The sequence below is a fragment of the Artemia sp. Qi Xiang Cuo genome, chromosome 6 (genome assembly GCF_049724085.1).
Source record: "Artemia sp. Qi Xiang Cuo chromosome 6, ASM4972408v1, whole genome shotgun sequence".
Taxonomy (NCBI): Eukaryota; Metazoa; Arthropoda; class Branchiopoda; order Anostraca; family Artemiidae; genus Artemia; species Artemia sp. Qi Xiang Cuo.
This window is the reverse complement of record NC_142799.1, coordinates 57168773-57183519: the sequence shown is the minus strand read 5'-3', so window position 1 is coordinate 57183519 and position 14747 is coordinate 57168773. Positions and strand designations below refer to the sequence as shown.

At 34.0% G+C, this 14747-nt stretch overlaps 1 protein-coding gene across 5 annotated transcripts in view; it reads right to left on the bottom strand.

The window, feature by feature from the left end:
• The window catches only part of LOC148951425 (uncharacterized), a 146400-nt gene that overhangs the window by 43571 nt on the left and 88082 nt on the right, over nt 1–14747 (bottom strand). For 2 of the 5 annotated variants that reach the window (XM_089090879.1, XM_089090875.1), the window contains exons 5-7: nt 11592–11746; nt 8005–8232; nt 1591–2052 (exon numbers count right to left, since the gene is read on the bottom strand). In XM_089090879.1, coding sequence (XP_088947005.1) covers nt 1591–2052; nt 8005–8232; nt 11592–11746 — 845 coding nt within the window. The remainder of the gene's footprint in view (nt 1–1590; nt 2053–8004; nt 8233–11591; nt 11747–14747) is intronic. The other 3 variants (XM_089090877.1, XM_089090876.1, XM_089090878.1) reach the window with 3 other exon arrangements.

Below are 14747 nucleotides of genomic sequence, written 5' to 3'. Positions count from 1 at the left end.
TCTTGGGCTTCTGGAAACCCTGAGGACACTATTTCGATAGTAATTTTACATCTTAGTCTATATTTTAAGAAAAAACTAATGCAGAAGACCAACATGCAGAACCTGCAAACACTACTCAAAATATTTAACTACAAATCGAATTTCGTAGAACTTAAAAACTACAGAACAATCTCAGCAGTATTTATTCTTAAAGCTTTAATTGCAGCTATTAATTTTATAAAGGATATACTGTGATTGCAGAATAGACTACAAAAATCATCTCTTACACGGATATGATTTTAAACAAAAGATTTTTTAATATAAGTTTAATTAAACCAAATCTTAAAATATTCAGTTGAGAAAAACTTTACAATAGATACCTCAGTTAGAGGTATGAATTCTTTCTTACAGGAAGTACATTGAAATTATACTTTTCTTAATTGAAAAAAATTACAGGATTACATGTTGCGGCATTATTCGTCAAAAGAAAAATTATATTAAAAAAATTTATGGTTTAAACTCAGCAATTATTCAGTCAATCTAAAAGTCAAATTTTCCGTCATGCCATTTCATTTTCGTTTCAAGAACTATAAGTTGAACAAAACCAAATAATGTTGTTCGTTTTGCAGTTTATTCATTTTTAAAATACGTAAATGTATTGAACTCCATACCTTGTATTGCTCATTGTAGGCTTCGCTAACCCTCTTTTTATCATTCATATGCTTTTTTAAGAAACCTTGTTTGATTATGAGTCATAATTGAAAAGGATGGTAACCAATGGAAAACTTTCTTTTTAATAACATCTTCAACATCTACACTGGCGACCTCTTGATACAGTGGATCCGGTTGGGGTCCTAAATATCTTTTGTATTTTAATATTTTATAAATCGAAAAAACCCCTCACCCTAGACTTTCAAAAATACTTTTTTTTTGTATTTTCGTTACACGAAAAATGAAAACATATATTTTTCTAATATTAATACAGGTTTTACTGAAGATCAACAGTATTTACTTATAATGAAAACACATATCAGACATTAGAGTTTCTGCGATGTTCTATTCCACTATCCTACTCTAGGTTGTGTTTCAGTGAAAAAAATACAGTCAAATCGCCAACCCCCGCCAAAATTTGACACGGTAGAGAAATATATCTAGATCCACGAATACTGGCAGGTTTTAAGGTTGTCCTGATTCCCTTCTGACTGGCGAAAGTTTATCGCATTATAATGTTAATTAAATACATACTTAATCCAACTCCAAGATTCAATTCAATTTTTTAAGTAAAAACTTAAAATCCTTAAGCTCAGAATATTTAGAAAAGATGTTGCTGATAAGGCTAGTGTAGCTCCCGTTTTACGTACAATATTCTTAGTATAAGATATGAGCTGTGTTTTTTTTCAACACTGAAAATTATATAACACCAACACCGAAAAACCCAACACCAAACTATTCATGCAATTTTGATTTGTTTTCATCAGAGCATTTAACCAGAAAAGAAATCAAAAACTGGCTTTGGTTGGTGAACCAAAAATTGCTTTGCTACAAAATATTAAATGAAAACTAAATTGTTAGTACTACAAACCACACGAGGCTAACTCGAACAAGTCCTACCTGAATTAGCCTCCTGGGTTACAGAACCCATTTTCTTCTCCGCTCCAACCTGTTTTGCCCTCTGCCTAAGCCTTTCTGCTCTCGTCAATCTTGGCGTACTAAGCGAGGTCTTCCGTTGCACTCCACTTTTAGGCGTGACATTCTCTTGGTCTGGACCTAGACTGCCCATACTCCTATGATCTGAATTTTTTTGTGACACATTTTCAACCTTTGTCTCCCTTTTTTGTGGAGTTACATTTAAGTGCGACATGCTCCGGGAGCTGTTGCTGGCATGCTGCAACACCCGGTGCTTTGGTGATGGGACGGGTGATCGGCTTACATGCTCGTGCATTGAAACTGAGAGGGAGAGGTTACCTGAGCGGGGTCGGAGGTCACGGTGAGGTGATGGAATTGTTGGCATGATATCTGTGCGACGGCGGAAGGCACTGCTCCCGCCATGAAACGACTGAGACATTGGCTCATCTAAAACACACAAATTAATTAGTTTAGGATGTAAAAAAAAAGAAATGCTTCAAAGAAGCCACTAAAATATTTCCATGCAATACTATTTAACTAAGCAGCTTCAAAAACAAAACATACCTTGAGTACAACAAAGGTCAAGGACAAAACTGATAATTGATTCCATATTTCGCTTTGCCACAAACACAATTTAGAAACCCGTCACTACCACTACAAATGATTCACTTTCTACCTCCTCCGTGGAATTTGGATAAACAATTGCAGGAATATTGCAGAAATAATCAACTGACAATAGATGGTATTCATAACTGATGTTCAAGACACACACACCCTATTCATAAAGATATTAAACCATTATAGCATAAACCAATTGATTTTATCGCTACACTGACATTACTAATAAGACTACACTTGGATGTTTGATTCGCAACAGTAAATGTGGTTGATTATAATTTGTTAAATACAGCGCTTACCCTTGAAAACAGTTAAAGCGGGTTAAAGGTGGAAAAATTAAAGACAAAGTCGAAGACCTTCTTTTTCTTTTTCTTTATATGTAAGCAAATACAGCATGCATGGGGAAGGGAAAGGACAAGGGATAATGGAATGATCTCTCCCAAATCATATTTATATACCCCATCCCAACAATTCATAAGAGAAAACACTGAAATATAAAAAACCTCAATACTTCAAAATAAAGTATTGAGGAATCCGGCCCTTCCCTTTCCCTCCAGGAATCATCTGAAACGCTCTAAAAATTGCAGCTACGTTTACCAATGCTTGTAAGTAGGATTGACGTCCCGATCAAATCCAACATGTTTACTTTACTAATCCAATCCGAAAGCATATCTTTTTCAACAACAGTTCCTTAAAACTTCATTTAGTCAAGAAATCAATTGGAATTATATGTAACACGACGAACAAGATAAAATGCATATATATATATATATATATATATATATATATATATATATATATATAGCTATATATATATATATATATATATATATATATATATATATATATATATATATATATATATATATATATATATATATATATATATATATATATATAATATATATATATATATATATATATATATATATATATATCAGGCGCTTTTAGGGGGAACAGAGGGGGCATTTGTAGTTTTGGAAATTTTATTTTTATTAAAATAAAGTAGACGGCGCAGTTGGCAGTAAGTATAAGCGAATTGAATCCAAAGTTTTCATTTGCATCACCATTTTTTTGAAAATAAAAGTAAGTATACAGAATATTATTAATTGTTTTTTTGTGATATTTTGAATTCAAACTTGTCGGTATTTAAAGGATGTCGAGATAAATAATAATTTTGGGGATGCTAAAGTAGAAAATTAGAATTAAATAAATGGCAAATTTGTGTTATTCAATGAAAATTTTGTTAAAATTTGGCTTGAAAATTTTTAGGAGACCGGAAGGGTCTCCCATCAAGATTAATCTAGATAATGTCCCGGTCGCAAGAAAGGCCAGAACCCCCACTGATATAACTTGAAAAGTGACCCTAGTTTTCACCCCCCTTCCCATTTGCAATCTAGGCGAGGGGAACTTTCGGCCATACATTCAATGACGTTGATCGGCAAAAATATTCGCTGTTTGGAAAGCTCTATTCTAAAAATTTTCTATTCTTGTCTAAATGAGATAAAAAGGTCGTTTTACGTCAACTTACAAATTCTTCTCAAGTATTTTCGTCGATCAGCTTTTGAGACTAGACATAAAACTTGGAGCTACAGAAAATGAAAACAGTATGCCAAAAGTTACCAGGCATGGGAATTGGGAACAAAGGCCTTTTTTCCATCAACTATGTTGGATACAAAAAGGCCCAAACAAAATTGATAAGACAGCTTGTTAGCATATCGACAAGACGAAAGTAAAGATGACGAGTTTTGGCCTACGAGGTAACAATAGAATTCGCTCAAGCGGATAAATGAAACTATGACAGTTTCAATCACCCGTCATTGAAATCGAGAACGAAAACTTTGTTTAACAGACCGAGTCGTTTAGTCTTAATACCCTACGCAAATTGAATCAGAGGGAAACAAATTAGTTATTAGTATGATAGAAGTCAAAAGCCACAACTTATTAAGTATAACTGTTCATATACTAATTTGACACGAAAGATGCGCTACATAGAATGAATGGCATACGGACTATGATTTTGCCCCAGTTTAATATTGCACCAAGGAAATAGAACTAGGCTTTGAAACTTCAAGGATTGTAGCACGACAGGACAAGTTACCGAAGCGCATCTTAGACGCATATTCGTAAAAATGTTGTTACTCTAGCTTTCAAGAAATAAGAACTTATCTTGAATAATTTATTCCTTTTTTTTTTTTTTTGAAGCAAGGCGTTTAGAGGAACATTAGTTTTGAATGTCGATCTTATATCTGGTAAAAATCAAAAATCGTTCGAGATAAAAAATAAACATTTTAAAATACTTTCTGTGTAATACTTAATTGATTCAACTAGAGACCGAGGGGTCACTCTATCTCAGAAATCATGTGCACCAAGTGGCACGTGCTAAGCGTGGTGGAACTTTGCGGCAGATGTGGCGTTCTGAGATGTGACCAGGTGGCGGGAAGTCAGCGTACCCACCAGAAGCGATGCTTCTGTCACATCCTTACGAATTACGATACCAAATTCCATACCACATATCTTTTCAAAAGACACTAATTCAGAAACGGTACTGTTTATCCAAATTCTACTGAATAGAATTTGTAATTTAAAAAAAAAAACATTTTTTTTGTGGGGAATCTGAAAAATAATCTAGAGCTTATTCTGACATTAAACTGAAATAAAAAGTATTTTCATTCAATTTCCTTCTTTTTTAGTTTTTAGTTGAGTTTTTAGTCGTTTTTAGTAAGTTTTTAGTTTTCTTCTTTTTTATTTTTAGTTGAGGATGAACCTCCCTTAATCTTGACATGGCAAGTCCAATGACGTAGTCAGAATTGTTGTATCGGCTAAATAAATGGGGAAAAACAGATTTCATCGGTTTTTCACAACCCAAACCTAGAACATACAAATCTAGCATGCATACAGAGAAAAGAATGTGTAGCAAAGACAGGAAGGAAACAAACTTCAGAAAAACATTTGACGAAGTTCTGTATTTTCATCTATTTCTCCTATTCCAGAAAAAAGAAGAAAAAACTATTTTACAATTTTTTTTTTAAACTTGAAAAAAACAGACACTAAGTTTTGGCAGACGACACCCGTCCTGCCTCTGACTCAATTATACTCGTATGTGAAATTTAATTACTAAAAGAAGACCTTAATGACCAACATGAATTATAGTTTTTACAGTTATTTTATCTATTAGATCCTCGCAAAAGATCTCTTGAGCAAAAAGCTTGAAAACCACAATTTTGTTCCCTTGTAAAATTTGTGAAAACACAAAGAAAACCCCCATTCATTTTGAGCATTGCAATACATTTTATTACCCAACGAAAAAATTAACCTCTTGAAGTATAATTAGACGTGGCATTGCCACAAAGAACTCATTTTACATGAGCTGCAACAGGAAAAACGAATAACAGTTGTTAAGTAAGAGTCAGTCATAAGGCCTATTTAAAGAAAATCAATATACCGAGATTGATCCACATAATTAGCTCAAAGAGCCTCCAGAAATATCCATCAATATTGCAACAACTTAACAAATCAAAACATTCACACCATTTGAAGTTAAAAAATTGAACTCAGCAGGATAATTGCAGGAAAAAAAGCGATGGACAATGACGACAGCCTTGCCCATGGCTAGGTAACAGTTATAAACAAGCAATCAACTTAAATATTATAATTCACCTAGCCGTTCGTGTCTTAGAAATGCTCTTTTTTGTTTGATTTGAATTAGCTAGATAGAGTACACAGAGACATTATTTATTAAAGTCAAGGAGTCATATACTAAAGTGATTTTAGTAAACCAGAAGCTTGGACATTTGACTTACAGTATTAGAGGAAGAATGTAGCCTATGTGACACAGAATGCAAGTCCTCAATCAATAGCCTTTTTATATGGAGTTAGATACTTTGAAAGAATGCGTTGAAATCATAGCAAATTTGAAATGAGGAGTTTCTACTGGTGGGGGCGTTAGTCTCATTACCTTGTATAATATCTTGTTCTCTATTCTCTCATGTTTTCTTAACATACCATCATAGTCAAGCAGCAGGATACCTGTAACTTGGCTGGTAAGGGTTAAAGGTCTACTGACGACAGATTTTGTGTTAGGCCTAAGCTTATCGCAAGTTATTTTAAAACAGGTATTAGTTCTTCTCAGAAGCACCAGGGGCTTCACGGATAAGGAAAGTGGAGACACCCCCCCCCCCATGTTATCAGCCGGACCCCGCTATTTTACTGGCTAATTTTTTATTATTATTATGTAAATACACTTTGCTGGTAAGAGTTAAAGTCCTATTGACGAGAGTTTTTTGTGATAAGCTCGCGGAAGGGTATATTAAAAACACGTATTGATTCTTCTGGGAAGCAAAAAATAGATTTTGACGTTAAAATAGGGACTTCAACTATTTTTTGACTGCATGTCATTTCCTCTGAAATAATAATCTATCCCAATGGACAGTGACACCTGAGCTGCAGGCAGGTAAATCAAACCAACTCAAGTCCTACAAATGACTAGATTTTTTACAGCAAATGTTTAAAACTCTTATGAACCTAAAGGTGGTAAAGCAATAATTTAATCTTTAGAGAATGCTGAAAGAGACACTTGAAGCTAAAAATTGGGTTGATAGTTTATGTTTATGATAGAAGGAATAACATGGATGGAATAAAGAGTGATTTTTTGTCATAAAACAAAGTTATCCGCCATTACAGACAACCAACATCTGTCATGGCCAGGTATATGCTTTTGTTTTCCAAACAAAACGAAAAAAAAAGGAAAGAAAAATAAGTGAGAAGGAATATGCACATTTCAGACACACTATTTTTTGGTTTCTTTCTAGATAAAATATAGAATTAAGAATAATACATTTTCTGAGGAAAACAAGGTAAACATGGTTGAACCTTCAAATGAATAAGAACATGCTGTGAACACAGCTAAAACTCCAAAGTTTGGCGGATAGTCCGATGTGTTAGACGGTTCTACAGCCTTACTCCCCCCCCCCCACAGACACAACAAAGACTGGGTATCCTCTTTAGAAAACTGTGGTTATACCTTCAGTCTAGCCTATATCATTCACTAAAACACAATAACATGTTAGTTTAAGGTGTTTGGAAGCAGCAACCAATAACAACGATCACAACTCATATTATAAACTTTTCAAATAAAAAGAAGAAAATACATAAGCAAAAAGGAATAACCAGAGACAATAAAAGACGGAAAATAAAAAATCTAAATCCCATGCTTAGTGTAGCAAAAAAAAATAACGCATTAGAAAAACAACAAGCACATTCATAAAAGCAGATTCCTTCTTTGCAACGATTCCAAGCATAAACGTTCACTCGACAAAATTAATTTTCTTGAAGCAGGGATTGCCTTCCTTGCAGCAGGTCCCTTGCAAGAAGTGGTGCTCTTGCGTGCTCAACTTGGTCTATCACGTGTTCGTTCTACTTTAGGTGTTCCTTTTTTCCTCGTGGAATGCATCAACCAGAACCATAATTACATGTCAACAAAGGCGGACTGTCACCCAGTCTTGCGAAATGGAGTGGGGGAGGGACTTTTTTACGTCATTAGGTTTCAAGGTTTTAAGAAAGTTGTTCACAACAATCTTGGAAAGAGGGACTTCCCCTTCATAAAGGCACGTTTCATTATTTTGTCCGAAAATTAGCTTAAAAATCTTTCAATGAAACAACTTGTTTCATGCATTTGATATTTTATTATTCACAAACCTGGACAAAACTGTAGAAAGCGTTTACGACAAATACAAGCCCATGCAAAGGTGAGTAGCATTGCCCAGGTGACACAGAACTCACCCACAACTTCGGCACTAGACCCAACCATATGTCCATTCAAGTTAGCTAACTTCCTACTAGCTGCCTCGAAGGTCCGCCGATAGAGCTCAGAGAAGTCATCCTCGGTTTGGTGAGGGGTCTGTTTGCACAAAATCCCATGCTCTGGCTCAGCAAGAGGATCTTGGTTCGCGTCACTCCATTGAAAAACCTCGTACATAGATAGAGAAACGTCGTGTTGTCGACCTCTCTCTAGAAAGGCAAAATCCCAACCACCAAGAAAGCGCAACCACCGAGCGATTCAAAGTTTCGACATAAAAAATGTCATTTACTTGAGAATCAATTAATATTACCTAGTATTTTTCCATAAGACCTAAATAAAAATTTGAAAGAAAATTAAGGTACTTATTAAGAATCCAGTAGTCACGCGAGAAGTGAAGTTTCGTTAATGCTAATGAAATAAAACAAAATAGGATGAAAATATAATAGTTCAGAAACAAATTTCGGCTATATATTTGCACATTAGGGCGGGAGGAGGGGGAAACATAGCATATATTAAATACGTAAAGATAATTTTTTGTCCCTTCAACCCCAAAAAACTAAAGTTTAAATCTGTCACGGAGTGAGCAACACCTCACAAGCAGCGGAAACCTGTTTTTCATTAAGCATCTCGGTCTTTCTTGATGCGGGCTTTCTCGCGTGTCTACTGGTATCTTAGTAAGTACCGAAATTAACAGCGTCTCTCTCTCTCTCTCTCTCTCTCTCTCTCTCTCTCTCTCTCTCTCTCTCTCTCTCTCTCTCTCTCTCTCTCTCTCTCTCTCTCTCTCTCTCGCTTCTTTCCTCTTGTTCATGACAGGTCAGGTGAAATGCATTCTTCTAAATTATACTTTGAATCGAACATAATTGCTGGAAATGTTAAAACGTTTTTAATTACATTAACAATGAACTAGTTATACTACAAATATATATATATATATATATATATATATATATATATATATATATATATATATATATATATATATATATATATATATATATATATATATATATATATATATATATATATATATATATATATATATATATATATATATATATATATATATATATATATATATATATATATATATATATATATATATATATTGAAATCGCTATTTTCATCGATATTTCACCCGTCTTTCTAGATTTCAAAATGATTTTGATCTCAGAAAATATTCATGTCTAAAGGAAAAATAAATGCAATAAGGTCCACCCGCAGGAACTTACTTCCAGGGAGGGCGGGATTGCAAAAAAGAAGCAAAAACTGGCAAGTTGTATTGAAAATACAGGATATCACAAAAATACCGAAGATTTCGGGAGGGTTCCGTTCAACGAATCCTCCCCCCGCGTAAAAACAGGTTTGATAAATTATAACTACTACTACTACTAGCAACTCACCGCAGCGCCAAGCCACCTGAGGCCAACATAGCTACGCACGCTCCTCCTCCATCCTAGTCTATTCAAAGCCTCCCTCTTTACCTCCCAGGACATTCCCATCTCCCTTAAATATTTTCTTACGAAATCCTCGCATCCCAACCATGGACGACCTGCTTTCCGTTTAGCCCTAGACGGTGGACCAAAAAGGACAATCTTCGGCAATCTGTCATCCTTTATTTGCCGAACGTGCCCTAACCATTTCAAAATTTCTTTCATTATACCCCTACAAAGCGGGATTAACCAAACTTTTCGTACAGCCAACTGTTTGAAATACGGGAGGTTAGAAATTATAACTGAAATTTAATTTTCTGGGAAGAGATTAACTTTTAGAGTTTTTAATTGTTTAATTTGTATCCTGTAAGTGAAAGAACAGATAACAAAAACCACACACACAAAAAGTTACGCATATATAACATCAAACTTTATCCTACGAATTTCTACTATTTTGTTCAATCCTTTGAAAACTACAATAACGTGAAATAACTCTAACTACCAACCAATCATAGGTACGCTTATAAATTGTCAAAAATCACAACAATTATCAAGTCAATAACTACTTCTGTTCAAAAGAAAATCCCAATGTGTCTAATCACACGTTATCTACTAGTCATTTAAAAAGCAAACAGAGACATCAAACAATCTGTCTAAATATACCTATCCTGTATAAGATAGACAGTCTTCTTCACGTAAATGCACGTATACCCAGAAAGTGATTTCGGGGGAATTTTGAGCCCGGAGAGAGGGGGGAGTGGTTACGAACGAACTCCAAGTAATTTGAGTTAAATAATGATCATCCAAAAATAAGGAGTTAAATAACAGGGTTAGCCGTAGAAATTTATCTGCGGTCCTGCATAATTCTTTTCAGGAGGGGATGGAGGTTGGGATATTGCTTTTTTCTTTGTAAGAAATTAAATACTGTTCCATATATCTTGGAATTTCATGATTACTTTGGACTTATATCTTTTAAACGGGGGCGGGGGGTCAGGTCCTTGTAACCTTACGTAAGTCCATGAGCAACCACCTCAGAGCAAAAAGTTAAAACATTAGCGATTATCTGTATTTGGAGAGATACACCCAGAAACCGGTCTCTGGGACCTTAAGAGCCCAGGGGGGGGGCATATTCCAAGAAGATTTTATCATCCCTGATGGACTCATATTAGTAATAAAAATATTAATTTCTTAAGACAAAGGTGGCCAAGGGTCGTCAAAAAAAAGACATCCAGTCAAATTGCACCCAGTATCCGCTATTATGAGGTCCTGGGTTCATATTCCACCGACGACCAGTTTTTACAGTAAGTCCCCATTATTTGCATATTAAGAAAAAATAGAAATAATATGTTGAAAACTAATTAAAATTTTGGAGCTCGAACTGATGATTGAAAAATAAAACTGGTTAGCGTTTGCTTTACTAAAAAGAAAGATGTAACTTGTGAACGATCCTAGCCGGGTTCAACGCACGATCGATGATATGTCGCTTATTATAATAATTACCCATTATTAATTGATTGAAACGCATCTAAAAGAACTTTACGTATAGCACTCTGACGGCTGCATCGGTTGGAGCCTGCAAAACCAATCAAACTTTGAGAGTAAACCTAATAATTTATTAGAAAAATTGTTATAATTGCAGAACTTGCGAAAAAATTGTAAATTATACAAAAGACGAAAGATTAGGCTTAGCACAAAAATTAAAGTAAATTTTATACAAAAAAAAAACATTTCATTTGACTTGAACATTGAAGTTTTTTATAGTTCGGAACTATATTTTTGATCAATTCCTTATTCCCGAAATTCGAAGCATTTTCAATGGGCAACATTTCTTCGTTTCTTCCTTGACAAATTTGGCGATTAGTGAACTTATCCATGACTTGAGAAGGCAATTTGGTTAATACTCTATCAACAAGTTTCTTAATGTGTATCAAGATAATCAGTACGAATAAAGTTAAAGGACTCGACAAATGTAGCATTTTTTTTTCTTTATCGACCGCATTTGGCATTGAAGATGATACAACATGGCTAAAGAAACTTTCTTCTTTAAGCATCAACATTTAACATATTTAAAAAAAATTTCAAAAAATCGCTGGCTTGTACTGTAAAAACAACTGAAGTGAGGAATAACGACAACTTACCAGCAATCCCAGCAGCGTCGAGTCCTAACAACGATTTTGCTCGATTACGATACCTATTTTCATTACTAACTGATGCACTACTCGTTCGTACAACATTTTTCGGTTTTTCATCACTGGATGGAACGCTTGCAGAAACATTATAAGTAGAAGTCGACCTAAAAGGGATAATAGTAATATTGTATTCGTAATGCCCGAGCTATACCATAGTCCCGCCTATCGATAAAAAAGAACCAATATTTATGGACGGTTTGTGTTCTTCCTTGATTTTACCCTCACATTTTAACAGAAAATTAAAATCGCAAGAAAACCTTGTATCAACACTAATTTATTCCTAACTACTGCCACTAAACCACTTTTTTGTATCTCTTGTCGGATTCATCTCACAATACATTCTAAACTTCTGTTTTTTCGTAATTAAAAAAAAAAATTCTTAAATCTTTACTCGGAATGGTCAACTATTAATATTACGCTTAAAAGTTGACCATTGCTCAACACACCAAATTATACATAGGATTTAAAATTAGGGCTTTAATCTGGCGTACTTTTGACTTTATTCACAAATGTGGCTATAACGTGGCCCGGGCATAAGATCCAACCTTCATAGTCGATGAGATTTGGCTTATTTGAATATAAAAAATCCTTTAATTAGAGCAATCAGCCATAGTGGTTCTTCGTATTTTCAAAGATGCTGGTCAATTAGAATTTTCGAAAGAATGTTTTAGTTGGCTAGTCCTAACGGAGTTCAGACCGGCTGTAGCTACATCTAGTTTTGGCGAAACAATTATTGTGAACGGGTTCGAATTCGGTTGAGTCCAAAAGATAGCATTTAAATAGTGAATACCAGTGTTAGTAATTGCTCATAATGAATACACCTTTTCAGTCATTTGCAAAAACTCGTACGCGTGAATGTAGAATAAGTAACATGATATACATTATTTTAAATTTCAAATCTACTAATCAAGAATCAATATTATTCATTTACTGGTATAATTTGAAGATAGTCTTTAAATACAACAAAAAAGAAGAATCGTGAAAATAACAGCCAGCATATCATCCCAATTTTTGAAAGAGCTCCTCATACTAAATGAAAGCTCCTTACCCCTGAAAGCAACACCTGCATAAACGGATTTGTCAAAAGGCAAAGAATAATCAACTTCCAGAACATTTATTTTGATTTTACCATCCATTTTAAGAATTTAGTCCCAGGCAAAAAAAGAGAAGACATTCAGTCCTCCAAATCCAAAAATCGAGTGTCAATATACAAAGAGGAGAGTCGAGACTAATAGAAAAGCCTTAAATAGCATAGATTTCCAAGTGTCCATCATTATATATTGAACGAATTACAATACCTAATAATATCTAAAATATATAATTGGCATGTGTGAACAGTTTCCTCTCTAATTCTTAGAGTTTCGGTGAAAATACACGTTCGTTTGAATGAACGATGAGTCGCATCTCATATTAGTCGCATATTATACTTATTATTCTTTTTAATATATCGTACTATATTAACTATTATATCATATTAATTTTTTATATTTGTCATAATTTATATCTATATTAATTTTTTATTATTTTATTATGAGTGGAAATGCAATCAATCATACACTCCATATTATCGAAGGAAATTAAACTCTTTTTCTCTTCTTAATGGGGATTCACTTAGGAAAAATTAGGGAATAAAAAAAATAATATACAAAAAACTATACAAAAAAAACGTGCGTTTGAATCAACGAGTCGCATCTTGTTCGCACGAAAGCGCTGAATGTGATGATCATTAGAAAGAAAATCAAACTTCAATAATAAAATAATAAAAAATAATAAACAAAAAACTATACAAAAAAAACGTGCGTTTGAATCAACGAGTCGCATCTTGTTCGCACGAAAGCGCTGAATGTGATGATCATTAGAAAGAAAATCAAACTTCAATAATAAAAATGGAATCGTTTTTTCACACAGGTAATGGTAGCAAACCTATTTTCGGAAAAGATTATAGTAGCGTTTTCTAGAAAAAAAAATACAAAAAAAATACAGATTATGGCTAATTTAACAAGATAGATATAAAAAGGGGTTTTATGTTCTTTTTTTCTGGCTAAATAATACAGATTATTGTTAATTTAATAAGATAGATAAAAAAAACGAGTTGTTCTTTTTTTCTGGCTAAAAAGTTGGCATAGCAACAACTGGTAAATAAAACAACGTGTAAAAAGGTGGGATTATTTGGTTTCCCTTTCAGATATGTGCTTGAGGACATTTGTGACTGGCTTAAGAAAATAAATGACAAAAATAAAGCACATTTTTAACACGGCAGCTCAGCACAATCTCACCTCTTGTTAACTTAAGGAACAAAGTCACTGGCTCAATTGACATCGACATATACTTATGAACCAGTGGAACTAAAAGCAAACTTTTTAAACATGCAAGTCTAATCTCTCTTTTTCTGTTGGTGTGACGACAGATTCCGCTGGGCGCGAGAATCATTACATTAATCTTTGGTTCACACTGATGCAATTTTTTAACTTAAAATGGCTGAAGAATAGCGGATGAAAAAAAAATCACAAAAATGTTCACACAGAAACGGTTCGTTACAGTCATTGAAGCGCAAAAACTATTAAAAAGGCTAGATTTCATTAGCCAAGGGTATATATGCATAATTAATGATATAATACTCACCTTCAATGTTCATTTCCGTGAGCGAAGAGAAAATATTCAAAAGTCTAGCCTGTAATAGTCTAGGCTAGCTATAGGCTACCTAATTAATAATTTAATTGTTATCTCCTATGTTCATTTTCCTAGAAATTTCCTCCCAGGCCTTGAGGATTAGATGTTTATTTGAATTACCCTCTTGTCTCTTTATCATATATTAATGTACAGCTTCTTATAAATACCTCTAGGCGTTTACCCCCCGGAAAATAACCCCCGTGGAAAATCCCCCCCGCGAAAATGCGGTTTATATTGAGTCTTTTTCAGCGAAAAAGAAATAATAGTTTCAATCTTTTCGGTCTTTTCTTTAAGAATTCATAGTTTGGCCTACTATATATATGCTGGAGAAACTTTTTCAACAATTTTAACGATACACTCCCTTTTTGAAAATCTTGACACAAATAGTAGTGTTTAATTTAGCTTCATACCTCCTCTACTTGACCTGAAAAATAA